The sequence below is a fragment of the Biomphalaria glabrata genome, chromosome 4 (assembly GCF_947242115.1).
Source record: "Biomphalaria glabrata chromosome 4, xgBioGlab47.1, whole genome shotgun sequence".
NCBI lineage: Eukaryota > Metazoa > Mollusca > Gastropoda > Planorbidae > Biomphalaria > Biomphalaria glabrata.
The window spans coordinates 13050945-13078565 of NC_074714.1; the positions used below are offsets into that span (position 1 = coordinate 13050945).

The window sequence follows — 27621 nt, forward strand, 5'->3', positions numbered from 1 at the left end:
GAAGAAAATAAACAAGAGAACATTGTCCTACAACACAAACGCTCGTCACGATCACTTTTGTATGTTTGTAGTGTTATAACAAGATCTCTCATAAGCTCTTGATACTTTTTCTCCAGTGATTGGAAGTTTGTGCGTGACTAGGTCCATTATTATTATATTAAAAAACAACAACACGATAGCTTCTGTATTGTTTCCCAAAACTATATCACGGGCCCAATTAATTGATTTCCTATAATGTGTGACAACCCATTCAACCGTGTCAAGCCTGTAGCCACAATTTAATTTAGTACAGATAGTCATTCAGACTAGACACATTTGTTCCTTTACTAGTGTTACTATCGTGAGTTTGTTATCGAGTGTAATCTTATGTGAAATATTTGCTATTATTGTAGACAAGTCTTATTATAGACAGATTCATATTCTATAGGAACTTGTTGATTTCATTGTTCTTATTGGAATATTACACTAATATGTTATGGTATACTTCAAAATAATAATAATAATTAATAAATAAAAAAGTGTTATCGAGTCTTTATGACATTTTAAATTTCATCTATAGTGGTAACATGAATTATTCAGACTACAGATCTGATAAGTCTAACTCACAGGCTTGAAGTAATTATGATTTAACTAGGGAAAAGGCCTATTTTTCAAAATTAGTTGATTAATTGATTACTTAAATGTGATTTTTTTTTGCTTAGTGAAGTAAGTAAATAATATACATAACAATGCGAATGTTTTAAACAAACAAAGAAAGCACTTTTTAGGTAGACTGGCCTAGATTCTAATCCTGACACAATTTGATGATATAAGCCCCTTTCGTATAAGCTTAGAGATCAATATAAAATATAGGCCTACATTGGTAATTTCAGAATGGACCATAAGAATTTTGTTTTGTTATCCAATGCAAAAGACAATAATAATACTTTATTATAATACGCTTTTAAATTTGTATGTATAAAACTTAAAATGTTTCAGAGTTATTTCTCAAACTGCAATGCTAAAATTAACAATATGAGATAGTTAAAATAAAAACCTGCGAGCGTAGACTGGAATCTCTACTACATTTTATCCATTCATCTCAATGTAATCTGAGAAATTTGTCAAATTTTAAAACAAAACCGAGAACAGCCATTATGGAAAAACAGGAGTTGGACATAAAAATGCAGCGGCACCTCCGAGCTTTAAGCGCAGGACCAAAGAGGACACCAAAAGTTTATCCGAAAAACAAACATGTAAGAGCCACCACAGCTGTAGGTAAGAAACCAGAAGCGGGCACACGAATAGGGGAACTTTTGAAGAGACCTCATTTGAGAGTTCCGACACTGCGTGGTCTTGCCTCTGATGAATCGCCTGATTTTCCGGATGTGGATTCTAAGATCAGCAGCCCAATCACGTTGGTCAAGAGCATCGATGGACATTCTTCAGAGCAACTGACCACTTCTTACCACAGTCCACCTACGGACAAAAAGAGTAGGTATATAGTTTCCTAAGAAATATAAAGTTGTAAATTAACTGCTTTCCATACTTACAGATAGAAAAACATAAAAAATATTTTTTAACATAAACAAAACTTACATTAAGTGTATTTGTATCTATTAGTTTGGATGAGTCATGTAGTTAAATTTTTAATATATCTAGACTAACAATAGTAAATCTGTGCGATTGGAAACATTTTTACCAATTGTTTTTCTTTAGCGCAATTTCATGTTTTTATAGCTTTCTCAATGTGCTATGATCCTATCACTTGTCTGACAAGTTGAGAAGAGGGAAGGAGGGATAAAGAAGGAGATATCTGTGTTAATGTTTAATACCAAGCAAAGTACTTGATTAACTTATTAGTTAGTTGTCAGGTACCAGAAATAATTGTGCAAAATTTCAGCTTGATCCGAGATTGGGTCTTATCTTATATGATGATTACGTGTGGGAGAAATAACGTGTAGGTTTTACCAGACAGACAGACAGACAGACATAGTGAGTTAGTATAAGCTTTGTAAAAACGACATTTTTTACTAAAAGAAACTAACAAATCATTTTAATATAATAGTAAAGTAAGTAAAGTCCCCCTTTCAGAACTAGTGGTCTATAGGGCAGATGATGTAAAGGTCAAACAGATTAATATAATAGGTAATCTTTTAAACACTATTTTTCATAAATCTCACACTTTCTCATGAACTAGTAGCTTACATTGGAAGTCGTCCTTTAAAACTTGCTCTTAAGAAGAAAAAAAGGTTTATAGTTTTATTTAATATAAAGTGCAACGAATTTATCAGCCCGGAAAAAAAAGGTTGAGTAACAGCCATGGAGCTAAGCTTTTGACTTTTCCATTTACCTCAAGCTTATTGATAACGATAAAAATTATAAAAAAATTATCTTTGCTTTAATACATTGAATGTAATGTAAATATAATGTACATTTTCCATGTCACCTCCGATAGTGATCATTTAATGTTCTTGCTAAGATAGGCTTTTATATTCGTACTTTGTCCAGAGTATTGTTTAAGTTTTGTTTGAAACACAAATCGATACAATAATTACTGGCAAGCATGATTAGACGACTACAGAACATAAAACTATTCGGCCACATTGTCGAAAGTAGGCATACATTAATCAATTAATTAATCAATTAGTTCCATCTCGACTTGTCGTTAGTTTTTCAAATTTACAATTTTCGTTTCCGTAACAATCTCAGTACCAGTGAGAAAAGAAAAGGTTACACTCTACCCAACGCTACACGCTTGGCAGACAGACTTAGCCAACAGCTGGGATCAAGAAACTCCAGAGGAAGTGGATCTTTCAGACAGTATGTAAATACACATTGCTGGTCCTACAGATCAAGTACATGCATTTCTTGTTTCTGGTTATAATCCTTCATGATTACTGCGTGACTACATATAATGTCACCATTTCTACATGGCTACACTGCATCATCATTACTACATTACATCATCATTGCTGCATTATTGCATCATCATTACTTCAATATACATTACATCATTATAGTTGAATTAAGACATAGACCTACTCATTGCTTCAATACACATTAAATCATCATTGCTTTAATATATATTAAATCATCATTTGTTTTCGATTAACTTCTATATACATTACATCATTATTGCTGCATTACTTCCTTACATCCGTATTATACATGTGTGTTTAAATAGCTGTATCTTTTGTTTTACTAGTGCCATAATTTAAAGTTTGCTTCAGTTTTCACCTATGATGAACAATAAAAAGTTTATTTTATTTCCCTTAATCTTTTAAAGTCGGAAACCAATTAAATGGATGCTTTCGAGGCCCCCTCTTCTAAGTTTTTTTTTACAATAGCAACTATTACTATTAATTAGATCGTTTTACCAACATTTGTTATACAACATGCATAGGGAGCAACTCAAACGCAATAAGTGCATGTGGGTTAATTAAATTTTTCGTCAATCATATGATAAACTAAATATGTTAACCCTTTACATCTTTAATAGTTTATAACAAGAGCCATGACTGATAGTGATGTGTCTCATGTCAATTGCGGGGCACCTGCCAGGCGCCGGGCCCAATTAAAGCAATCAGTCAAATCAACCTAAGTCCGGCCCTGCTTATACATCAATCCACTTACAGTGAAAAACACATGTAATATAAAAATGCAGCTTTAGTTAAGTTGTGCACATTGATTGCAGCTGTAAAGTATTCGGTCTCATACACAATGAACTACATTGGTTCTCCTCTATATAAAAGGCTGGTCTTCAACTTCGAAAATTAAAGAAAATTGCAATATTTCACGAGCCAACCCCAGACCCACATGACCTACTTACTTTTTCCATAATATATCGAAACTAATTCACAAAGAGAATTTAATGTTAACATTATGTTACATTTATAATTTTAAAAAAATTCCCAATGAAAGTAGCCTATGCGTTTCCATGTAATGATGAATATAGAAATAGTTTTAAGGTAAATTTCATTGGACTAAAGTTGAGAGGCACGGGAAATCGTTTGATGAATGATTCTATCTCGACAAAACGTATAACATCTGAGAATGGGGAAACAACCGTTTAGCTTATGGGGTGGTGACTATTGACAGGAGTGTCCTTGTAACTCTAAGGTGATGACAGGAATAGCATTCTCTCAAGAAGAATCTAGATAAATGTAGAACACATCTCAATGACGTTTTTCAACTACCCATCCATCCCCACTTTGGCAGCCGCACTACAGCCCACGGAGGGCCCCGACCTGCTTCAACACATTTAGATTTCTCCTGTGCTTTTTGTCTCCATGTTCGGACTTTTACCTGTTGTAGATCTGCCTCTACACCATCAAGCCACCCGTATTTGTTGTCCGCCTTTGGAGCGCCTGCCTTTTGGCTCTTGCCGTTTTACCATTTTGGCTTATCTCTGTTCTTTGAAATTCTTTTGAGGTGACCTGCCCAAAGTAATCTTTTCTTTGTTTTGAAATTTTAAATAATTTAATTTGTTTTAAGACGTCGTTGTATTTTGAGTAGTGACAAATCGCGAGTTTGAATCCTGGCCTAAGGCGAACACTCTTGAACCAGTAAGACTCGACTTAGCCAATAATTGTTTCTTTTACGTAAACAAAAAATGTGGCTCCGTTGTAGGAGAAATTAGTTTTTTAAAAGTAAAAGTTTTCCCTGAGTAAAGGAGATTGCATTTTGTCACAGGATGAGAAAAGTAGGCTAACAGGATCCCGGTTCCGACCAAATTTTGATGCCCGTTGCCGACACTGTGGAGAGTCGGTGGAAACAGTGACGCATCTCTTGCAAGAGTGTCCGCAGCTCCGAGAGCTGCGGGGTAGTTTGTTTGCAGAGTCACTTGACCTGTATGGGAGCTTAAAGGCACTACGCCTAACAGCAGAGTTTCTCGCCAAGGCTCTACGGGAGGACTGATCCTTCCAGCCTTGCCACCAATTGGAGTTCATCTCAGGCTAACAGGATATTCTTGTTTACTAAGGTTATATTAACTCAATCTGTTTGTCTGTCTGGTACAACATTTTGAACACGATATTTCTCCAGCTTCCCATTCTCGGATCAAGTTGAAACTTTGCACAATTATTCATTGTTCCTAACAACATAAATTATTTAAAAAATCAATCAAGATAAATAGTGGTAATTAATTAATTTTAAAATATAGGCCCTTTGGCTGTAAATCGGCAGTTATTCCTCTTTGAAAAGCGTTATTTTTAAAACGTATTTTTGTTATATTTTACTTGCTCATTTGAATTTTGTTTTTGTTTTACTGCTGTATTAAATCTAATAAATAGATAAATAAACCTACGTTAACTATTTACTGTTAGACAATCATCATTTCAGAATCAAACAATTCACACATTATTGAGGAAGATCCCCTTGGTAAAGAAAAATATAAACAATTTTGCCAACATTACGGTAAGTTAACAGCTAGAAGTATTATGGTACCCAGTAGTACAATTGGATCATAAAATGTTCATTCATAACTACAAAAATAAATACATTTGCAGACGTCGAACCAATCTCTTACTTGACCCGCCATCTTGGAGATCACGTGGTCCGAATAAAGCATAGGTGCATAGCCACGAACAAAGTTAAACCTCTAGCACTGGCTTTACAGGCGAGTGATTATTTTTTTTCTGGTCCTAGATTGGTTATAACTTTCATTTCTCACAAAAAACTTAGCTTTCGGCCTGACCTAAGGCTTAGGGAAATATGTTTCTCAATAAATGTGGGATGTGTGGCCAAGGAGGCTAAGTACGCTTGGGTTTGGTTTAATTTGTCTTGGCTATCTATCAAGGAGGTTCAATGTTCGACTCAAGCAGAGTTGTGTTTACAGAGCGCCTAAATGCAGCATGGAAAACCTTCTCCCAGATATCTCCTACCCCCCACTAGTCCACAAATGAGATTGGACAATAGCACTCTGAGCACGCTATAAGCATGAAATTTGCACTGCATAAAAGTTATTTTAAAAATATTTGCTACCAGTCAGAAGTCTTATCAAAAGAGCAAGATCATTCCTGACAAGAGGAAGAAAACCTTTACATTGCATTGACGGTTGACCAGATTATCAAGGAATTTTTGGGTCCTCTAGGTTTTTATCATAAGAAAGAAATTTAACTTTTTAAAAATTGCTAACACTTTTGTCATACTCAAGAATGAAAAATTGGAATAAATTATTTTGAACTTTTAATTTTCCTTGGAGCTAACATTTTGAACATTAACTCGTGCTGCGTGGCAACACAATTTTAAAATAATAATTTCAGAAAATCACTTCATTAATTTTTTAATTAATTTTAAAAATTCATTTACTTTAATTATCTATGGCGTCAAATACAAAATATTGTATTTTTCTTATTAAGTATTATCCCACCTCCACGTAAAGGTAAGACTTTTGTTATAGCCTATAATAGTATTAATTAGGCGATGTGTTCCACTTTACATTGTTTTAAGTCCCAGTTTTTAATAAATTAATCGAGATTTGATCTACTTAAAAAATCTATTTTACAACATGTCCTGTAATTCCAAAAGTGGTTTCGTTACTTCCACATTGGGATGTTTCAGGTGAACACATTCATCCAGACGTTGGATCTAACAGACAATCACATAGACAGTATCGGAGCTCAGCATTTGGCTCATATGTTAAAAGAGAATCAAACACTTGTCAGCCTAGTAAGTGATATATATTATAGCCCTTAACTGAGATTGATTGGTAAGCAGTTTATTAGGTTGTTAAGTAGGTTGTAATGCGGCTAATTAAAGCTTTTAAAAATTCTACTTGAAGGTCTAAGTAAAAGTGGGACACAAAGTCTCTGTTAGACTTTATGTTAGTTACAGACCATCCTCAGACTTTACGTTAGTTACAGACCATCCTCAGACTTTACGTTAGTTACAGACCATCCTCAGACTTTACGTTAGTTACAGACCATCCTCAGACTTTACGTTAGTTACAGACCATCCTCAGACTTTACGTTAGTTACAGACCATCCTCAGACTTTACGTTAGTTACAGACCATCCTCAGACTTTACGTAAGTTACAGACCATCCTCAGACTTTACGTTAGTTACAGACCATCCTCAGACTTTACGTAAGTTACAGACCATCCTCAGACTTTACGTTAGTTACAGACCATCCTCAGACTTTACGTAAGTTACAGACCATCCTCAGACTTTACGTTAGTTACAGACCATCCTCAGACTTTACGTAAGTTACAGACCATCCTCAGACTTTACGTTAGTTACAGACCATCCTCTGACTTTACGTAAGTTACAGACCATCCTCAGACTTTACGTTAGTTACAGACCATCATCAGACTTTACGTTAGTTACAGACCATCCTCAGACTTTACGTTAGTTACAGACCATCCTCAGACTTTACGTTAGTTACAGACCATCCTCAGACTTTACGTTAGTTACAGACCATCCTCAGACTTTACGTTAGTTACAGACCAACCTCAGACCTTACGTTAGTTACAGACCATCCTTAGACTTTACGTTAGTTACAGACCATCCTCTGACTTTACGTAAGTTACAGACCATCCTCAGACTTTACGTTAGTTACAGACCATCATCAGACTTTACGTTAGTTACAGACCATCCTCAGACTTTACGTTAGTTACAGACCATCCTCAGACTTTACGTTAGTTACAGACCATCCTCAGACTTTACGTTAGTTACAGACCATCCTCAGACTTTACGTTAGTTACAGACCAACCTCAGACCTTACGTTAGTTACAGACCATCCTTAGACTTTACGTTAGTTACAGACCAACCTCAGACCTTACGTTAGTTACAGACCATCCTCAGACTTTACGTTAGTTACAGACCAACCTCAGACCTTACGTTAGTTACAGACAAACCTCAGACTTTACGTTAGTTACAGACAAACCTCAGACTTTAAGTTAGTTACAGACCAACCTCAGACCTTACGTTAGTTACAGACAAACTTCAGACTTTACGTTAGTTACAGACCATCCTCCATAGCGATTTCAGATTTTGCAAGGGTAAAGCAACTCCCATAACATGTCACTAATATTCTTCCAAATAAATGTTTGTTTCAATGGTTTTGGATGATGAAGATACATTTGGTATTTTCAGAAGTTTAATCTAAAGACTCATTATTCAATTGTTGCACAGTTTAGAGATTTTAGTTCTTTTCTCCAGCTGGTCCATTTTTAGTTTAAGGTTTATATATTTTATTTATTTATTTTTAGAACAATGAAAGTAATTCCCTTACATGCCACCAGAAAATTACCTGGCTTATGGCTTTTATTAATAAAATTCTTTTTACAAAGCGTATAACAAATAAGTCTGTCTCTATTGGTGGAAACTTTTATACGTTATTTCTCCCACTACTCATTGCCAGATCAAGTTGAAACTATGAAAAAATATTCATTGTCAGTGGCAACATGTGAATAAAATAATTTTAAGCAATTAGTTAAACAATCAGTCGTAATTAAAAACATTTTTTTTTTTAATTAGAAAATGTACTAAGATAAACCTTGTGTAGAGAATTAGGTCGTTCAATAAAAAGTTTTAACAAACAATAGACTATAAAACCTTTTATTTTTATAAGTACTTGAATAGCTCAGTGGCTAAACACGTCGGCCTTATATCGTGGAGGCTTGAGACCTCGAGTTCGAATTGAGACTCAGAATTTTTTTTTATAGTTTTTGAAAAAGCAGCACGGAAACCTTCTCCCAGATTCCCGCCCACTCCCAAATTGTCCACCAAAGTGATTGTATCATGGCGCTATAAACATGAAGTCCACGCTTATTAAAAACAATACAATTAATAAAGTAATAAACACAATATTTCCAATGGCACACATTTTTTGAAGTTAGTTAAAAATTGATTACATGATTGATTCAAAGTAATTGATGCGATTTCATTCAAAAGAAGCAAAGGTTTAAAAAAAAAGTATTTTAGATGTTTCTTGTATGTACATTGCGAACACACTCGAAACTGCGCATTGTAAATTTAAAACAATTACTTATATAACGACATTTGTCTGATATATTCTTTGTTTCAAAGCTTATATTAACTCACTCTCTTCGTATTTACAGATACGTCTAAATATGTAGAGTTTCTCCCCTTAGATAATTGTACACTCTATTTCTATTACTTAGTCATTTAATTATTGGTTATCAATTATTTTGTTTATATGGAATATAAACTCATGTTTATATGAAATAAGGAAAATAACTTCTGCATAAATGAGAGATATGCCATAGATAAGCTTTGTTTTTTTTAAGGGATTTTTTAATGTTATGTTAATGTTTACTTTTAGCATATATATATATATAAACAGAAATCACACTATAACTGGACTTCCATGTCTTCTTAGATAAAATTTAGTCCTATGTTGCATCAATGATTAACGTCTCAGCCACAAAGCTTTCGCCGGATGAAACAAAAACACAAAAAATAATCGTCCGATGATTTCTTTCAGAGTCAATAAAAACATTTATTTTCTCATTATCAACAGAATTTGTCCAACAACAACATTGGATCCGAAGGTTTGGCAGCCATTTGTGACATGCTGGAGTTGAATACCACTTTAAAAGATTTATCGTTAGCAGGTAGACACTGTTTTGTGATGGGTTAGGAACACAGTTCAGATCTACCCTTAAAATGTTTATAAAAAAGTAATAATCTTTACCAATTTTTTTTCCTGTATCATCTCTGTTTTGGAGGTGTTCATACATGGAGGAAAATGGAAATATTTTTATGTATCCTAATAAAGAATACGAAAGCATTGACAAGCAAAGTATTTTTATAGTCCCTATGATAATTAAAATAATTTTTAAGTACTGCATTATAACATTTATCTTATCTTATCAAAGGCAGACGTTACTTAAAAAAAAAGATGATTACGTCCTACGCGTGTTCCTAGGTCAATCTAGTCATGCATGTTTACCAATGACTTAGATTCTGCCAAGTCTTTGTTTTTTCTGGCTGACTCAGGCAACCCATACCATGCTTCGATTACAGTAGGGAAGAAGGAGCTTTTGTGCAAATTTGTCCTAGTATATGGAACAAGGAATATGCCTTGTAAAATCGCTTGAAAATCCATGTATCCTAGTAAAACATATGAAATAATGGACTAACAAAGTAGGTCTATTTTTATAGTCACTGTGACAATTTGTGTGCACTTTGAAATACTTAAACTCTTTCCCTTGTTGGACTAGTCAATTAGTTGGCAACACAACCTCTCGCTATTGTGTGTTATGACTATGACCTATGTATTTTAAAATCTTTCCTCCTCTTCGTCTTTTCATTTTTACGTTGTCCTTTATCTTTCATTATATCGTCACTACATGTCTACATATCGTTTTCTCTTTTATTTTCTAGTCTTACTGAATTTATTGCTTTAATAAGATAAAAATCTAATTGTGTGTATGCGTGAAAATCCCAAATAAGGTTGTAATTGTACTCATTGTTCAAAATCTTTGCTGCTAGGCAACCATTTAGGTGACAAAGATGGCTACCTTTTCATAGATCCTTTGAAGAACAACACGTCGTTGACGGGTTTAAATCTCAGCCATAACGAGTTCTCCATAACTGGAGCCATTCATATCGGCAGAGCTTTGGTAAGATAAACATTTGTCAGTGGGCTACAAAACTAATTGCCCACGTTTGTATGTTTATTGTTTAGGTTAATTATTTAATATAGGGGCCTACTACTATTTCTAATACTTAGTTTTATGCTTAGTAAGTTTAAAAGAAGCCATTATTGGAACTACTTTTAAAAAATGTCGAACTAAGAGCTTATTAAGCTCAATAAGCTGGGGTTAATATAGTGACAGCTAATTATCCCAGACCTAATGAAAAGGTGGCTGATTGGATCAGCCGCTTAGTAGTAACGAATCCTAAAGTAGGCCCACATATATCTATTCCGTAATACACGAAATGTTCGTTTAGTCGAATCTTACGGTTTTTTGATAATTAAATGATCATACGCCGGTGTGGTTCGATTAACCGTTAAAGACAGCTCTCTGCAATAATAAAATATGTACGTTCAATTATCCACAGTTGGCGCGATTGTTTTTTTTCATGATTGACCCCTGATCATAGAGCATACTAGAGCACACTCTTTGAGGGATATGAAGGAAAGTTTACTGTTCTAGACTTCTGATCACAATACTCAGACAGCAGCACTGTATCCATTGGTGTACAAATATTTATAAAATGCCTAGTTGGTACCTGTGTAACGCTACGGTTTAAATAGTTGGCAACGTATATGTTTGTTTTTTTCGTCCGGAACACTCTTCAATCACTCAATAAACGGCCTGCATTACAACGATCCCCACCCCAAAATTTCATAGTTTCGAAAAAAAAGTTCTTTTTGGTAAATTTAACCCCTGCCGTTTCGATCTGTCCCAGGCTTAAGTTAGGTAAGAAAAGGCTTAATTTTTGTAATTTATCACCCACAAGTGGGAGAATTAGTGATTGTGAGTGAATGAATGAATGAGCGGTCAGGACCATGAATTTATTTTAGATTTCATGTTTTCATTTGTTATTTGCACAGGCTGTGAATGAAAGTTTGACCGACGTGGACATAAGCTGGAATAGTTTACGAAGACAAGGAGCGGTTGCAATCGCCAACGCTTTGAGAGTATGTCTTTATAATTATAAGCAAATTATTGGCATCTGTAGTCTTTCAAAATGTTTCATCTCGATTTAAAGCTAAATAAAAGCGCCAGATACTTTTATTATAACATACATTATAGAACGGAGATGCCGATTATAAATACTAGAGACCTGAGTCTGCCACTCTCTTCAAAATAAAAAAAATTCATGAGAGTTTTTTTTTTTCATTTTGGAGGTCAGGGGTGGACAGGCTTTATGGGCATTCGGACAAATGCCCGATGGGCCGGTACAAAATGGGCGGTAGGACCACCGAAAGGCCCGCATAGATGTCAGTATGGCACATATTAAATTGCTAAAGGTTTTATTATATTCTCGTACAAAAGGCGCCCTCAGAGCGACATGTTTAAAAAGAAACTTTTACACAGACTCTACATCAGCGGTTCTCAACCTTTTATGCCTGGCGAACTTTTCTACAATCCCCCACTCTGCCGCGACCCCCACCCCCACCCCCACACATACAGCAATAGAAGAGTAGACAATAACAATCCATATTTTCGATGGTCTTAGGCGACCCCTGGCAAATCGTCAATCGACCCCTAAGGGGGTCGCGACCCACAGGTTGAGAAACCCTGCTCTACAGTGTAGGGCTTAGTACTAATTTAATCTAACGCATTTTTCCAAAGTAATGTAAAAGCCTACAACCGTAGACAGTGCTTCTTATAGGCTTCGTCCTTTTAGGGCCTACACACTTAGCGATTAAAAAGCAACATAAGGCTTATATTTCTTATAGGCCTAAAGATATAGATCATGTGTAGTTATCGATACATTGTCAACTTAACATAATAATTTTGAAGACAGGTAGACCTAGAATTAGATTATCATCAAATGTTATACAATTTGTGTGCCGGATTGTAAAAAAATGCCCGGGGCGATTTTGACACCCAGTCCGCCCCTGATGAAGACATAAGCCTAAATTGAAAACAAAAAAATCTTGTTAAATTCCAATCTTTGCCATAAAGAGGTTTTCTGTAAGTTAGCTCATCAGATTTGACTAATGTATCTAGCTATGCTCTAAGTTAGCCCTTCAGATTTGACTAATGTATCTAGCTATGCTCTAGTTTGCGCAAGTGTAGGTCAATAAGTTGTAAATGACAGGCACGAAATCTTTCATTTATATCTTAGGTTTAGCTTCCATTCAATCTTTGTAGTCTACTCTGTAGTCATTTGAAAGAAATAGACACAAAACTACTTTTTTTTTTAAATCAATGTGTAGTTGAACAAAACGATGGAGCTGCTAGATTTGTCTTGGAACGGATTTGGAATTGAAGGAACAACAGCTTTACAGAGAAGTCTATCAGTCAACAAAACTCTTAAGATGCTGGATCTAAGGTAGGTAATGATTCTAGGACCGAAGGTAGGTAGTGATTCTAGGATCTAAGGTAGGTAGTAATTCTAGGATCTAAGGTAGGTAGTGATTCTAGGACCTAAGGTAGGTAGTGATTCTAGGATCTAAGGTAGGTAATGATTCTAGGATCTAAGGTAGGTAGTGATTCTAGGACCTAAGGTAGGTAGTGATTCTGGGACCTAAGGTAGGTAGTGATTCTATGATCCAATGTGGGTAATGATTCTAGGATCCAATGTGGGTAATGATTCTAGGATCCAATGTGGGTAATGATTCTAGGATCCAATGTGGGTAATGATTCTAGGATCCAATGTGGGTAGTGATTCTAGGATCCAATGTGGGTAGTGATTCTATGATCCAATGTGGGTAGTGATTCTAGGATCCAATGTGGGTAGTGATTCTAGGATCCAATGTGGGTAGTGATTCTAGGATCCAATGTGGGTAATGATTCTAGGATCCAATGTGGGTAATGATTCTAGGATCCAATGTGGGTAATGATTCTAGGATCCAATGTGGGTAGTGATTCTAGGATCCAATGTGGGTAGTGATTCTAGGATCCAATGTGGGTAGTGATTCTAGGATCCAATGTGGGTAGTGATTCTATGATCCAATGTGGGTAGTGATTCTAGGACCTAAGGTAGGTAGTGATTCTAGGACCTAAGGTAGGTAGTGATTCTAGGATCCAATGTGGGTAGTGATTCTAGGACCTAAGGTAGGTAGTGATTCTAGGACCTAAGGTAGGTAGTGATTCTAGGATCCAATGTGGGTAATGATTCTAGGATCCAATGTGGGTAGTGATTCTAGGATCCAATGTGGGTAATGATTCTAGGATCCAATGTGGGTAGTGATTCTAGGACCTAAGGTAGGTAGTGATTCTAGGACCTAAGGTAGGTAGTGATTCTAGGACCTAAGGTAGGTAGTGATTCTAGGATCCAATGTGGGTAATGATTCTAGGATCCAATGTGGGTAGTGATTCTAGGACCTAAGGTAGGTAGTGATTCTAGGACCTAAGGTAGGTAGTGATTCTAGGACCTAAGGTAGGTAGTGATTCTAGGACCTAAGGTAGGTAGTGATTCTAGGACCTAAGGTAGGTAGTGATTCTAGTACCTAAGGTAGGTAGTGATTCTAGGACCTAAGGTAGGTAGTGATTCTAGGACCTAAGGTAGGTAGTGATTCTAGGACCTAAGGTAGGTAGTGATTCTAGGATCCAATGTGGGTAATGATTCTAGGATCCAATGTGGGTAGTGATTCTAGGATCCAATGTGGGTAGTGATTCTAGGATCCAATGTAGGTAGTGATTCTAGGATCCAATGTGGGTAGTGATTCTAGGATCCAATGTGGGTAGTGATTCTATGATCCAATGTGGGTAGTGATTCTAGGATCCAATGTGGGTAGTGATTCTAGGATCCAATGTGGGTAGTGATTCTAGGATCCAATGTGGGTAGTGATTCTAGGACCTAAGGTAGGTAGTGATTCTAGGACCTAAGGTAGGTAGTGATTCTAGGACCTAAGGTAGGTAGTGATTCTAGGATCCAATGTGGGTAATGATTCTAGGATCCAATGTGGGTAGTGATTCTAGGATCCAATGTAGGTAATGATTCTAGGATCCAATGTGGGTAGTGATTCTAGGACCTAAGGTAGGTAGTGATTCTAGGACCTAAGGTAGGTAGTGATTCTAGGACCTAAGGTAGGTAGTGATTCTAGGATCCAATGTGGGTAATGATTCTAGGATCCAATGTGGGTAGTGATTCTAGGACCTAAGGTAGGTAGTGATTCTAGGACCTAAGGTAGGTAGTGATTCTAGGACCTAAGGTAGGTAGTGATTCTAGGACCTAAGGTAGGTAGTGATTCTAGTACCTAAGGTAGGTAGTGATTCTAGGACCTAAGGTAGGTAGTGATTCTAGGACCTAAGGTAGGTAGTGATTCTAGGACCTAAGGTAGGTAGTGATTCTAGGATCCAATGTGGGTAGTGATTCTAGGATCCAATGTGGGTAATGATTCTATGATCCAATGTGGGTAGTGATTCTAGGATCCAATGTGGGTAGTGATGTTTCTAATACCTTCAGCTCGCCTATTTGATGAATATTTTAATTTGGCTGGAATAAAACAATGCTGTGAGAGGTTGAGCTGTGCAGTCGCGACTGTGTCTGTGTGTTTTTGTGCGTTGGGAGGGAGCTAACGTATAATGTTTTCAGTATATGTGTGTGTTATGTTTGGACAACCATGTGCATTTGCCATATTAGAACCACACCACCCTTAGTGCCGAGGTTGGTGTGTGGTCTCTTCTTCGAGTCCTGGTGAAGGCTGGAATCTCGGATTTTCAGGCCGCCCTTGAATCCACCCAACTTTATTAATGGTTATCTGACATTAGTTGGGGAAAAGTTAATGGGGTTGGTCATTGTGCTGGCCACATGACATCCTCGTTAAGCAAGGACCTCAGAAACAGACGATCATTACATCATCTGTGCCTTAGATCTCAAGGTCTGAAAGTGGAACTTAATTTTTTTTAATCCCTTAGAGCCAATTCTTCGGGGGGATATTACCTAACTAACTGAAGTTTGTTGGGCCTGTATATTTGGTCATATTTGAGTTTAAAAATGCACTGATGTATTTAAATATACTAAATATTTAAATATATGTTATTATCTACAGCAACAATCGCCTTGACCACGACTGTGCAAAAAAACTTTGTTTTGGTCTAAAGAAAAACGTCGCCTTGGAAACTTTGAGTGTAAGTCAAGATCCATTAACATTCTATCTTGAGTCGATATTAACTACATGTACCTTGATCGCATAAAATGCAGCACCATCTGTAAGTTGATGATAAAATTAGGTGCCAAGGGCAACATAAGTTTACTATCATCATCACCATTATCATCATCATTTGTCCCTTAACATTCGTCGTATGGGTGCTGTGACAGTTCGTCGTAGGGGTGCTGTGACATTCGTCGTATGGGTGCTGTGACAGTTCGTCGTAGGGGGTGCTGTGACAGTTCGTCGTATGGGGTGCTGTGACATTCGTCGTATGGGTGCTGTGACATTCGTCGTATGGGTGCTGTGACAGTTCGTCGTAGGGGTGCTGTGACAGTTCGTCGTAGGGGTGCTGTGACAGTTCGTCGTAGGGGTTGTGACAGTTCGTCGTAGGGATGCTGTGACAGTTCGTCGTAGGGATGCTGTGACAATTCGCATAATGGTAACGAAATCCCTCCAGTTCTTCCAGTTGTTCTTAGCAGAATATCAGTTCCTATCAACTCGAACAACGCTATATATAAATCTGCCATGCTATGTGAGGAAATGTACCGAATTGCTGTTATTATCTGCAGAACGCAGATTTAACAAGCTAGCAGGTTGTGAGTAATATTTGTTGCTGTCACTATTGACTTTAATGAAAGGTCCATACAATAACAACCATTTGTCGGGAGATTTGTTGGGGGAATCTACTTTCGAGATTGAAATTCGCTGAACCTGTTTTCTGTAAACCAGTTGTAGGTGAACCAGTTGTCTGTGAACCAGATGTCTGTGAATCAGAGAAAGCATGCTGTTCATATATAACTCGTTACATACTGACTACAGGGAGTACAGGCGCAGGTGTCTGGTACAAATTTGTTTTCAATAGCATGATGTCTACTAGTTTTTCTTTAGTATTTCTTTGTCTTGACATTCGTGCGTTCATGTTTATTACAAAGCTTATAGCAACTCTGTCTGTCTGTCTGTCTGGTTATATGTTTGCATACGTTATTTCTCCTACACCCAATCTCGACTCAAGCTGAAATTTTGCACAATTATTCATCGTCATTTACGAGACATGAAACAATAAAAATAATTAACAAATCCGTCAAATATATATTGGTAATTAATTATTTTGTTTGATACCAACAAAGGGAAATTATATAATCCGTCAGTATTCACATATACTGGGAAATTTGTAGGGCATCGTCCCCTTATATAAGTGAACGCGTTGAAACTTTAAACAATTATTTATTGTACCTAAAGAAAATGAATCAATTTAAAATTAACCAATTAGTCAATTAATAATTGGAAATTAATTATTTTGTTTGATATCGAACAAGGGAAATAACTTTTAAATCATTGAGAGATATAATTGTAAGTGCGGAGTTTTTAAAAAGGATTTTAAAACTATTTTGTTTGTGAAGTATTTCTTTAGGCAGTCCGACTTCTTACTCCATATGAAATCCTCACATACAGCATTACACTTACTACATTCCCCATATTTGTGCAATATATTATTTGATTTGACAGCTCAACAGAAACCCACTGAGTGAAGAATGTGTCCAGCGTCTACTGAAAGTAATGGAGAGTCATGCGTCTTTCAATTTCCTTTCGATCGAGGTCAGTGGACGTTTCTTGTGTGGATTTACCTTTCTGGATAATTCATGCACAAACTTCGTTGAAAACAGAAAACTAAATATACATTTTATATTCTTTCTCTTTTTTTCTTCTATCTTTCTTTTTATTTCACTCTCTCTCTCTCTCTGTCTCTCTCTGTCTCTTTCACTGTGCCTCCGCCTATCTCTCTGTTTTTCTCTCTCTCTGTGTCTCTGTCTCTCTTCTGCCTTTGTCTTTCTGTTTCTCTCTCTGTCTCTTTGTCTCTCTCTCTCTGTTTCTCTCTCTGTATCTTTCTCTCTCTGTCTGTCTCTTTCTCTCTCTCTCTCTTTGTTTCTCTCTCTCTCTCTCTGTGTATCTTTCTCTCTGTCTCTCTCTGTGTCTTTCTCTCTCTCTCTGTCTCTTTCTCTCTCTGTCTCTCTCTCTATCTGTATCTCTCTGTTTCTGTCTCTCTTGGTCTCTCTCTATGTGTCTTTCTCTCTCTCTCTGTCTCTTTCTCTCTCTCTCTCTATCTGTATCTCTCTGTTTCTGTCTCTCTTGGTCTCTGTCTCTTTCTCTCTCTCTCTCTGTCTCTCTCTCTCTCTATCTGTATCTCTCTGTTTCTGTCTCTCTTGGTCTCTCTCTCTGTCTCTTTCTCTCTCTCTCTGTCTCTTTCTCTCTCTCTCTGTCTCTCTCTCTGTTTCTGTCTCTCTCTCTTGGTCTCTCTCTTTCTGTGAGGTCAAACTAGTCTCTAGTTAGCTCATTATCATCCAACATTTTACCGACAGCATGGTTTGTTTTCTCGGACGTTTCTGCCTATTCTAAAATGATTTCACCGTAGCCCAAATCTCCTACAACACGTCGGGAGGATGGCGGAGGGCAGTGTTCGAACCCGGGACCATCAAGATGACAGTCCAGAGCGCATAAATTAGAGGGGCTTCAGAAAACTAGATACAAAAAAACATCTCTCATCTCTAACAATAATGAAAAGTGAGCATACTGAAGTTGTATATCATAGTTGGTTGATTTTGATAGTTAAGTCTGATCGCTTTATCCACCTAATAAGTATAATGTTAAAGTTTAATTTTTTCACCCTTTCCCTTGTTCAAGATACCAATTAAAATACTTAATTACCAATAGTAATTAACCAAGTGGTGTTTTTTTATTGATTTGTCAAATAGAAGAAATAATTGTGCAAAATGTCAATTGATCCGCTATTGGGTGGGAGAAATAACGAGGTCAAATTTTTCAACAGACAGACAGACAGACAGAGTGAGTTGATCCAAGCTTTGTTAAAATGCATCTTGTACCTATCTTGTTACATGTTAAAATGTATCTTGTACCTATCTTGTTACATGTTAAAATGTATCTTGTACCTATCTTGTTACATGTTAAAATGTATCTTGTACCTATCTTGTTACATCCTGTAGGGTCTAGTGGTCTCAAAGAGTACAGTGGAATTACTCCAGAAACTGCCGGTGTTCAAAGAGAAAGTTGTCTTGCAAGGTGACATCGGACGCCTCAACAGGGAGATGGTATTCAGTTGTATTTGCACTAGCGACCCAGTCATTAAACCATTGCTTCATGAGTTCATTTGAAAAGTGAAATAAACAATAGGAAACAAAAAAAAAACAATAAATATTAAAATTAAACACACGCACACACACACGCGTGATGCACATACACACACACACGTGAAAACAATGTGACTAGAGGGTGACTACGCGACAAGAACATTGTGACAAGAGCACTCCGAGAAAGTTTTTGACAATGTTTACCCGTCGTTCAGATTCTTGCCTTTCATCCTTTCTCCTGGTTTGATTCCTTGTTGAAATAATTTTGCAAGTCCTGGGGATTTTGTAACAGTAAGCCTTGGCCTTAAAATTTGAGTAAGCATTTTTAAAACTAATAATACTATCAATGAAGGCGGATACCTGGCGCCACAAAACCGGGAGCTTCGGGCAGATGGAGATCGTCAGCCTAGTAAGGCAGTTCATCTAGGAGAGGGGTACTCTGACTTCAAACCCCCGCTGCCTTGCGGTACTGAGGCTTCAGGAGACAACCTCGAGGTGAAATCAGGAGTGAAGCCCCTTAGGCGTTGGGAGTATCAGCTACGAAATTCCCTCCGGCAGCTTCTGCAACTGAGTTGGTGCCAAATGTAATGCGATGCGTTCCTTTGGATCACATCAGCAAGGTCAAGAGAGGGATCATGACGCATGGGCCACCCATGACCCCTTTATCCAAGGCCCAGGAATGCGCCCCGGAGAGGAAACTCTGGTGCTGCTGCAAAGCGGCTAAAACAACACGGGAGACAACAATTACGGGTTATAAGTCCAACTTGATTGGCGTAATGTATGGACGCCACGGGTTGTCTCTGACGGTGGGAGAGGTCTTCGCGCCTCACTGATCAGCTACCGCCCGCCTCAACCTGGGCAGCCCCCAGTCAGTTAGGTGCTGATCCGCCACAGCCTGCCTGCTCTAATGGGTGCTTAGAGCTTAGTTTAAAATGACAAGTAGGCTGGAAACTTGCACCAAGCAACAAAAGAAGAAAAATTAAACTAAAAAAGAAAATCCCTGTCATGCGACTGGCCACTTGGAATGTCAGGACAATGTGTCCTGGTCTCACTGATGATCTAAGGCAGATCGACGATGCAAGGAAGACGGCAGTTATAAACAACGAGCTAAAAAGGCTACATATTGACATTGCAGCCCTGCAAGAAACCAGACTGGCCGAAAACGGCATGCTCCGCGAGACTGACTACACTTTCTTTTGGAAAGGGAAAGCACAGGATGAGACTCGAATACATGGTGTGGGCTTTGCTGTCAAGAACAGTCTTCTTCCCATGATAGTCCCTCCAGTTGGTGGCTCGGAACGGCTACTAAGCATAAATATGATGACAGCATATGGAAAAGTCACTCTAATTAGTGCCTATGCCCCCACACTATGCTCGCTTCAGGAGGACAAAGACAAGTTCTATGAAGACCTCAAAGAAGCCATTGCAAACATTCCTCAAAAAGAATATATGATCCTTCTAGGTGACTTCAATGCCAGAGTAGGATCAGATCACACTACCTGGCCAGACTGTCTTGGGCTTTTATGAATCGGAAAGATGAATGAGAACGGACAAAGACTGCTTGAATTCTGCACATACCATAAGCTCTGCATTACCAACACATACTTCAGAAAAAAAACACAGCACTGTGTCTCATGGAGGCACCCTAGGTCTGGGCACTGGCACCAGCTGGATATGATACTGACACGAAAAAAGGACATTGGAAATATACTGCTGACACGTAGCTACCAAAGCGCGGATTGTGATACTGATCATACATTAGTGTCCTGCCGGACAAGACTGCTGCCAACTAAGATCCACACATCACAGGGAAAAAGAAAAACACGCCTGAATACTACTAGCACAAAAAATCCTGATCTTTGCACCGAATTTGAGAACAAATTAGAGGAAGCTTTTAAAAACTTCTCTGTGACTGAGGTAAAAAAAAGCTGGACGTTTATGCGTGACCTACCAAACATCATCACTGGTCTTTGGAAACAAAACCAAGAAAAGCGAAGACTGGTTTGAAGCTAGTCTACCAGAAATGGAAACTGCCACTACGAACAAGAGAGCAGCCATGCTAATCTACAAGAAAGATCCCACCCCAAGCAACTTAAAAAGGCTCAGAGCTGCACGTAACAATGCCCAAAGAGTAGCGAGACAGTGTGCTAACAAATACTGGCAGGAGCTATGCGAAGATATTCAATCTTGTGCCGACTGTGGTAACATAAGAGGACTATATGAGGGCATAAGAAAAGCCTTTGGACCTCACACCAGCAAGTGTGCTCCGCTCAAGTCAAAAGATGGCTCAATCATCAGCGATCGTGCGATGGGTAGAACACAATGCAGAACTCTACCAGATTGAAAACGCCATCTCACCAAATGCTGTTTCCAACTTCCCATCACTTCCAGTTTTGACGGAATTAGACGAAACGCCCACAGTAAAGGAGCTGAGCATTGCCATTGACATGCTTGCACATGGAAAAACACCCGGAGGAGATGGCATTCCTGCTGAAGTAATTCAGGCTGGAAAACATGCCCTAATCAAACCACTCCATGAACTGCTAAGCTTGTGCTGGCAACAAGGAATGGTCCTCCAGGAATTGAAAGACTCCAACATTGTTACAATTTATAAAAATAAAGGCGACCGCTCTGATTGTAACAATTACAGAGGCATCTCACTGCTTAGCATAGTCGGAAAGGCTTTTGCTAGAGTATTACTAAAGCGATTACAGATCCTGGCAGATCGTGTTTATCCAGAGTTGCAATGTGGCTTTAGGGCAGGTAGATCTACAACAGATATGATTTTCTCTCTGCGGCAGCTACAGGAGAAGAGCAGAGAACAAAAGCAGCCCCTCTTCATAGCATTTATTGATTTGACCAAGGCCTTTGACCTTGTTAGCAGAAGCGGTCTGTTTGCTCACTGTGCTGTACTAGAGAGAATCGGCTGCCCAAATAAGTTAAGAAAACTAGTGTCAGCTTTTCACGAAAATATGCAGGGCACCGTTCAGTTTGAAAGTTCTTCCTCCAGGCCATTCTCCATTAAGAGCGGTGTAAAACAAGGACGTGTACTGGCCCCTACACTATTTGGCATCTTCTTCTCAGTCGTACTATCCAGTGCTTTTAAATCCCTGGAAGACGGAATATACATCCATAGCAGATCCGATGGAAGGCTCTTTAACCTGGCACGTCTTAAAGCCAAAACGAAAAGGCGTCGTATCTTGATAAGGGAGCTGCTATTTGCCGATGACGCGGCACTTGTATCTCACTCACAAGGAGGTCTACAGAAGCTAGTGAACGCCTTAGCAGCTGCTTGTCAAGAGTTTAGCCTTACTATAAGTCTCTCCAAGACCGAAATCCTGGCACAAGACGTCGCAGAAATACCTATAATACAAATTGGGAACCACACCCTTTCAGTGGTGCAGGAATTTACCTACTTGGGTTCAACAATTGTCAGTAACCTAGACTTAGACATCGAGCTGACAAAAAGGATAGGAAAAGCTACCACAGCATTGGCAAAACTCTCAAGCGCGTTTGGGAAAATGGTAAATTGACCACAGCGACCAAAATCCTAGTCTACTACGCCTGTGTTGTGAGCACTCTCCTTTATGGCAGTGAAAGCTGGTCAACATACATGTACCAAGAGCACAGATTGAATAGTTTCCACTTGCGCTGCCTGAGACGCATAATGGGCATCTCTTGGAGGGACCATGTCTCCAATCAGGAAGTTTTGAGATTGGCCAATATGAGCAGCATGTAGGCTCTCCTGACACAAAGAAGATTACGCTGGCTCGGACATGTCACCCGCATGCCAGATGGTAGAATCCCGAAAGATATCTTATATGCTGAGCTTGTGGAAGGAGTCTGACCCAAGGGCCGCCCAAGACTAACATATAGAGATGTCTGCAAGCGAGACATGAGAGCCTCAGGCATCAGCGAAAGTATGTGGGAAAACATAGCCAAAGACCGGAGTGCATGGAGACAGACTGCGTGCTGGGACAACCCTTGCTGAGAATCAGAGGCATACACATGTACGAATTGTGGCAAAGTCTGCCGTTCTAGAATTGGCTTGATTAGCCACACCAGATTCTGCCCCGTCTCAAGATTAAGCCCAAACCAGTGACTCATTTGGGCGCATCCATTGCCTTTCGAGACAAAAGGAGTCATATACTATCGATGTCTCCACGGGCTAATTATACATAATAAACAAAATTATACATTTATCCAGTGGCGTAGCAATGTGCAGTTGGCTCGGGTTCAATAATATGATATGATGGTGGGTGATCGCGTCCCCTTTAGAAACGCGAAGATTTATTGTGACAGCAAACAATTTGAATCTTTCTGTAAGTATCAGGATATTTGGGGAAAACGTTTCAATGTAAGGGTGAAGGCTACAGGCCTATGTCGCCTTTTGAAAACAATCATGTCATTACACTTTATTCACTTACAACTTCATACAAGTATTTCTTCAATGACTCTTATGAGCCTTTAATTTGTGTTAGTGACTGTGACGGACCTAATGGCTGCTACGTCACTGCATGCAATGTAGCCTTTCTCAATCATCTTCATAGATCAGAATCTCTTGTAGATCAAATAATATAGGCCTACCGATTGGAAAATTAAGATTTAGAGATCATTAATCAGAGCGTAGCTAAGAATTTTTCATCATTTGGGGCCCGTGGGGGGGGGGGGGGAGGGGCTTTACCTCTATGGGAGCCCCTGCATTTTCTGTTATATTTAATGTAAAAAAACACTCATTTTGTGGGCCCCTCAGGTGGGGGCCCGGGGGGATTTTGAAATTTTCCACACCCCTCCCCCCACCCTAGCTACGCTACTGTCATTAATTTGCCCGATCCTTTTATTTTTAGATTTAATACTCTTTAATTATTTTATTTTTAAAATTTCATATACAGAGCTGTACTTACACTTTTTTTTTCTATACAAGGGTTGTAAAATGAAATGGCTGATTGAAGAACAAAATATAAAGCAATCCTGAAATCAGGTGGCCCTGTGGCGCAACGGTAGCGCGTCTGACTCCAGATCAGAAGGTTGCGTGTTCAAATCACGTCGGGGTCAGCTAACTTTTTTTTTTGTGTCAAAGTCTTGACACGACTAATAAATTAGATAATGTTCCTGGAAAAATAAAATAATAATAAAAATAGATTCAATGCGACCTAGGAGTAGTCGCAACTGGAGGTCACTCACAAAGGTCGCGGGATACACATTTGAGACCAAAAGAAAATCCGCTGCCGAGGACAAACGCAGACGGCGAAAAGAAAATCTAAATCGATCACCTGCGAACAATGGTCTTGTTTTCGCTGGATGTGGCAATATATATAGGACACAGCTGGGGCTGCGCAGCCACGGGAAATACTGCATTCCTCACTAATCTTCGGACTCGAAGACAAGCCTTATTATTATTATTAGTCGAACATCGGCAATATCTTGTAGGCATGTATATAAAGTCAGAGCAATACACGAATCTACTTCTTAAAAACCTTGATGTTTGGCACCTCTCCTTGCACTTTGATAAGACTGTATGGACATTACAATTGGAATTGAACTGATTTATATATTTTTCTTTGTACATGCCTATTTGTCATATAAATATATTTCTAGGTTCTGGAAAGCCTTAAGAAATGGTTTTGCCATTTTAAAGACAAACGTGCCAACATTTTACATGACGTCACAAGACTTTACGATTCTAAATCATCGGGAGTTTTATCAATTGAAGACTTTAAAATTTGCCTGCGAACTGCTGGGTGTAGTCTACCAAAGGTGAACATTTTATTTCTCGGAGGCGTTTTCTATATAACAAATTAATTAAATACCACTAATGTACTGATTAATTAATTAACGAATTGGTATGTTTTAAAATTGATTTTATCGACAGTAAATATTTGAACAAAGTTTCAACTTGATTTGAGAATGGGAAGAGGGAGAAATAATGTGTATTATAAGATTTTTACCAGACAGACAAGGAGAGTTGATATTGGCTTTACAAACAATCATCCTTAAATAGCAGCCTATTTGAATCAATTTATGCATTATGTCCCCAGGGGTACCTGGACTTGTTAGTGCAGAGTTTAGACTTTGACCACACACGAACAATCAACTACAGGTAAAACGTGTTTATAATGACCTTATTCTTGTAGGTAGAGTTTTGTTTGTTTAACAAGTTTCAGGCTCTCCTTCAAAAATAAAGATTATTAGTCATAGCTCAATCCTAAAAAGGAATTGAGATGCTAAAGAAGTATACTAGACCTTCCTTCAGGTAACAATACCAGGAAAAAGAAGAAGAGGAAGACAGAGAAAGCGATGGGAGGACAACATAAAAGAATGGACGGGCCTGCTATTGAAAGAGGTTTTATCCAATGCAAAAGACACTGAGGAATGGAGAAAGACGGTCGACCAATCTTGCGGGATGCCAACGGTCCAACAGACTAAGGGATAAACGTAGGTGAAGCACAAACCTTCTGAAGGACTGCCGAAGATGAACCTTGAGCTCATCCTGACGGCAGGAGAAGGCAATCATCCTAAAGAAATACACCGTTGCTATAGACAGCTAAAGCATTAGGCACCAGGGCCTACATATTTCGTTATAACTAAAGAATTATACACGATGAAAGTACATTTCTTTAATGACTACGTAACTATTATGGAAAACATAAAAACATCTAGAAGCATTTATATTTTTAATTATATTTGTATAATATAATTTTGTGGTCGCGGCTAAGTACGCTTTAACTTGGCTAGGCTTGGCCACCTATGAAGGAGACTCGAGGTTCGACGCCCGACTCGAGCAGAGTTGTGTTTACTGAGCGCCTAAAGGCAGCACCGAAAAACCTTCTCCCAGAGACCCCCTCCCCTCTGGTCCTCAAATGAGATTGGGCCATAGCGCTATATAAAAGCTATAATTTAATTTTAATTTATTTTTGTAATACATTAATATTATTGTTTTGAAACGGAAAGTCCTTCATCAAAAATAACAGTTCTACAATTAGTGCATTGAGTAAATTAATATACCCTATGTTTCTTTTATTCCCATCAGCTGTCTTGAATTGCACAATTATATGAAACTTATACATTCACAGACAACTTTGAAGTAATCGTGTCTGCTTTTCGCAGGGAGATCTTCACTGGTGAGAAATTAAATAAAGGAGAGAAGCCAAAAGTGACATTTCCTTTACTGATGAATACAGAGCTGGAAGACCTTGATGGAGATGTTTGAAAAATGTATTTGTCATTAGCATTTTTGTTATGATATTGGATTATTTCTCAATAATATTCTTAGATAATGCCAAATGTTGGACTTGAAAATTACATTGACCAAATCTTGGACACAAAATAACGTTGACAAAATGTTAAACTACAAAATTATATGGGCCAAATTTTGTACTACAAATTTAATCACGTTGACCCAATATTTGACTGCAAACTTACGTTGACAAAATGTTGAACTGCATATGTACTTTTTGTGACAATCTCTAGTATTAATAAAAATTACATTTGTAGAATAAATCAAAATGTTTATATTGTTTATACTAATTTAATTATTAAATAAAAGAGCACATTTCAAATAAACAAGAAATATAAAATATACTTAAAAAAAACAAAAAACTTATCAAATAGATTTACAGCCATATAACTCAATACTATAAGAGTTTTTTTCTCATCGATTAAACAAAATTTATTAATTACCACTATTTAATTTGATAGATTTTTGATTGATTAATTTTTTGTTAGAAACAATGAATAATTGTGTAAAGTTTCAACTTGATCCGAGAATGGGAAATGGGAGAAATAGCGTGCTCAAAATTTGCACCAGACAGACAGAGTGGATTTGATATTTTTAGCAATTGTTATAGATTAGCGTTATTTCATCTTTTTAGCTCTCTAAATACGCTAGGATCCTATCACATATCTGAAGAAAGTAAGGAATATCTGGGATTGGATTTTATCGTAATAGGTTAAAAGCATTAACAACAACAACAACAACAAAAAAAAAGCGAACAACCTAGATTCGAACTCGTTCTCAAGCAACCTCAGGCAGACGTTCTAACCTCTCTGCTAGTGAGGTTCTTATGACCAGAGAGGATTGTAAAGTGGACTATATCAGCTTATACCAACACTTCACTCAAGTAAAGATTCTTTCCCTTGTTCGAGATACCAAACAAAATAATTAATTCCCATTACCTAATTAGCTAATGGGTAAATTTTTTTATTGACTCTTGTGTTGTCAGATAAAAGGAATAATTGTGTAAAATTTCAGCTAGATCCGAGATTGAGTGTCGGGGAAATAAGGTGTACACACTTTTTTACTAGACAGACAGATTCGAGTTAGTTGGTATAAGCATTGTAATGAATGACTTGAATGAGCGTGATAAGATTTGATGTGAATGTCCGGCTCGATGTTTATGAGTAGCCCATCTCCACAAGTACTCATTTATAGTCCGTTTTGTGTGTGTGTGTGTTTTGTTTATTTTATTAAAAAACTTATATCAACACACTCTGTCAGTCTGGTTAAAAGTTTTTATAAAAAGATTGTATTTTCTTAATTGATTTTGATTTAAACGTAGAGAAACAAACTGAGAAGTCTGATTATGGTGTAAACAGGGACTCTGATTTTAATGAGAATGAAATATACCAGAGCCAGATTTTGTTTCTTCCTTTGCACTCGCTTCATCTTATCATCACATCTGTCTCCCCCCACCCCCTCTCTCTCTTTTACTCGAATCAACAAAAAGACTCTTTCGTTGCTTTTTTTTTTTTT

At 37.8% G+C, this 27621-nt stretch overlaps 1 protein-coding gene and 1 non-coding gene across 4 annotated transcripts; both read left to right on the forward strand.

Moving 5' to 3' along the window:
• The first annotated feature begins 237 nt into the window (after positions 1-237).
• On the forward strand, positions 238-26333 carry LOC106052894 (leucine-rich repeat-containing protein 74B-like). Of its 3 annotated transcripts, none has more exons than XM_056028077.1 (16): positions 238-340; positions 979-1473; positions 2692-2802; positions 5323-5397; positions 5490-5599; positions 6544-6651; positions 9466-9559; positions 10440-10570; positions 11509-11595; positions 12844-12959; positions 15625-15703; positions 17233-17322; positions 18726-18830; positions 24468-24626; positions 24908-24969; positions 25977-26333. In XM_056028077.1, the coding sequence occupies exons 2-16, from the start codon at positions 1137-1139 to the stop codon at positions 26077-26079; spliced, it is 1767 nt and encodes a 588-aa protein (XP_055884052.1). In that variant the 5' UTR covers positions 238-340; positions 979-1136; the 3' UTR covers positions 26080-26333. The 3 variants fall into 3 exon arrangements, with proteins under 3 accessions (XP_055884052.1, XP_055884054.1, XP_055884053.1); XM_056028079.1 differs by having other exon boundaries at positions 25943-26072; XM_056028078.1 differs by having other exon boundaries at positions 295-478.
• Positions 23853-23924, forward strand: Trnaw-cca (transfer RNA tryptophan (anticodon CCA)). The gene has a single exon. It is a non-coding gene; the product is annotated as a tRNA-Trp (tRNA).
• Positions 26334-27621: the final 1288 nt, after the last annotated feature.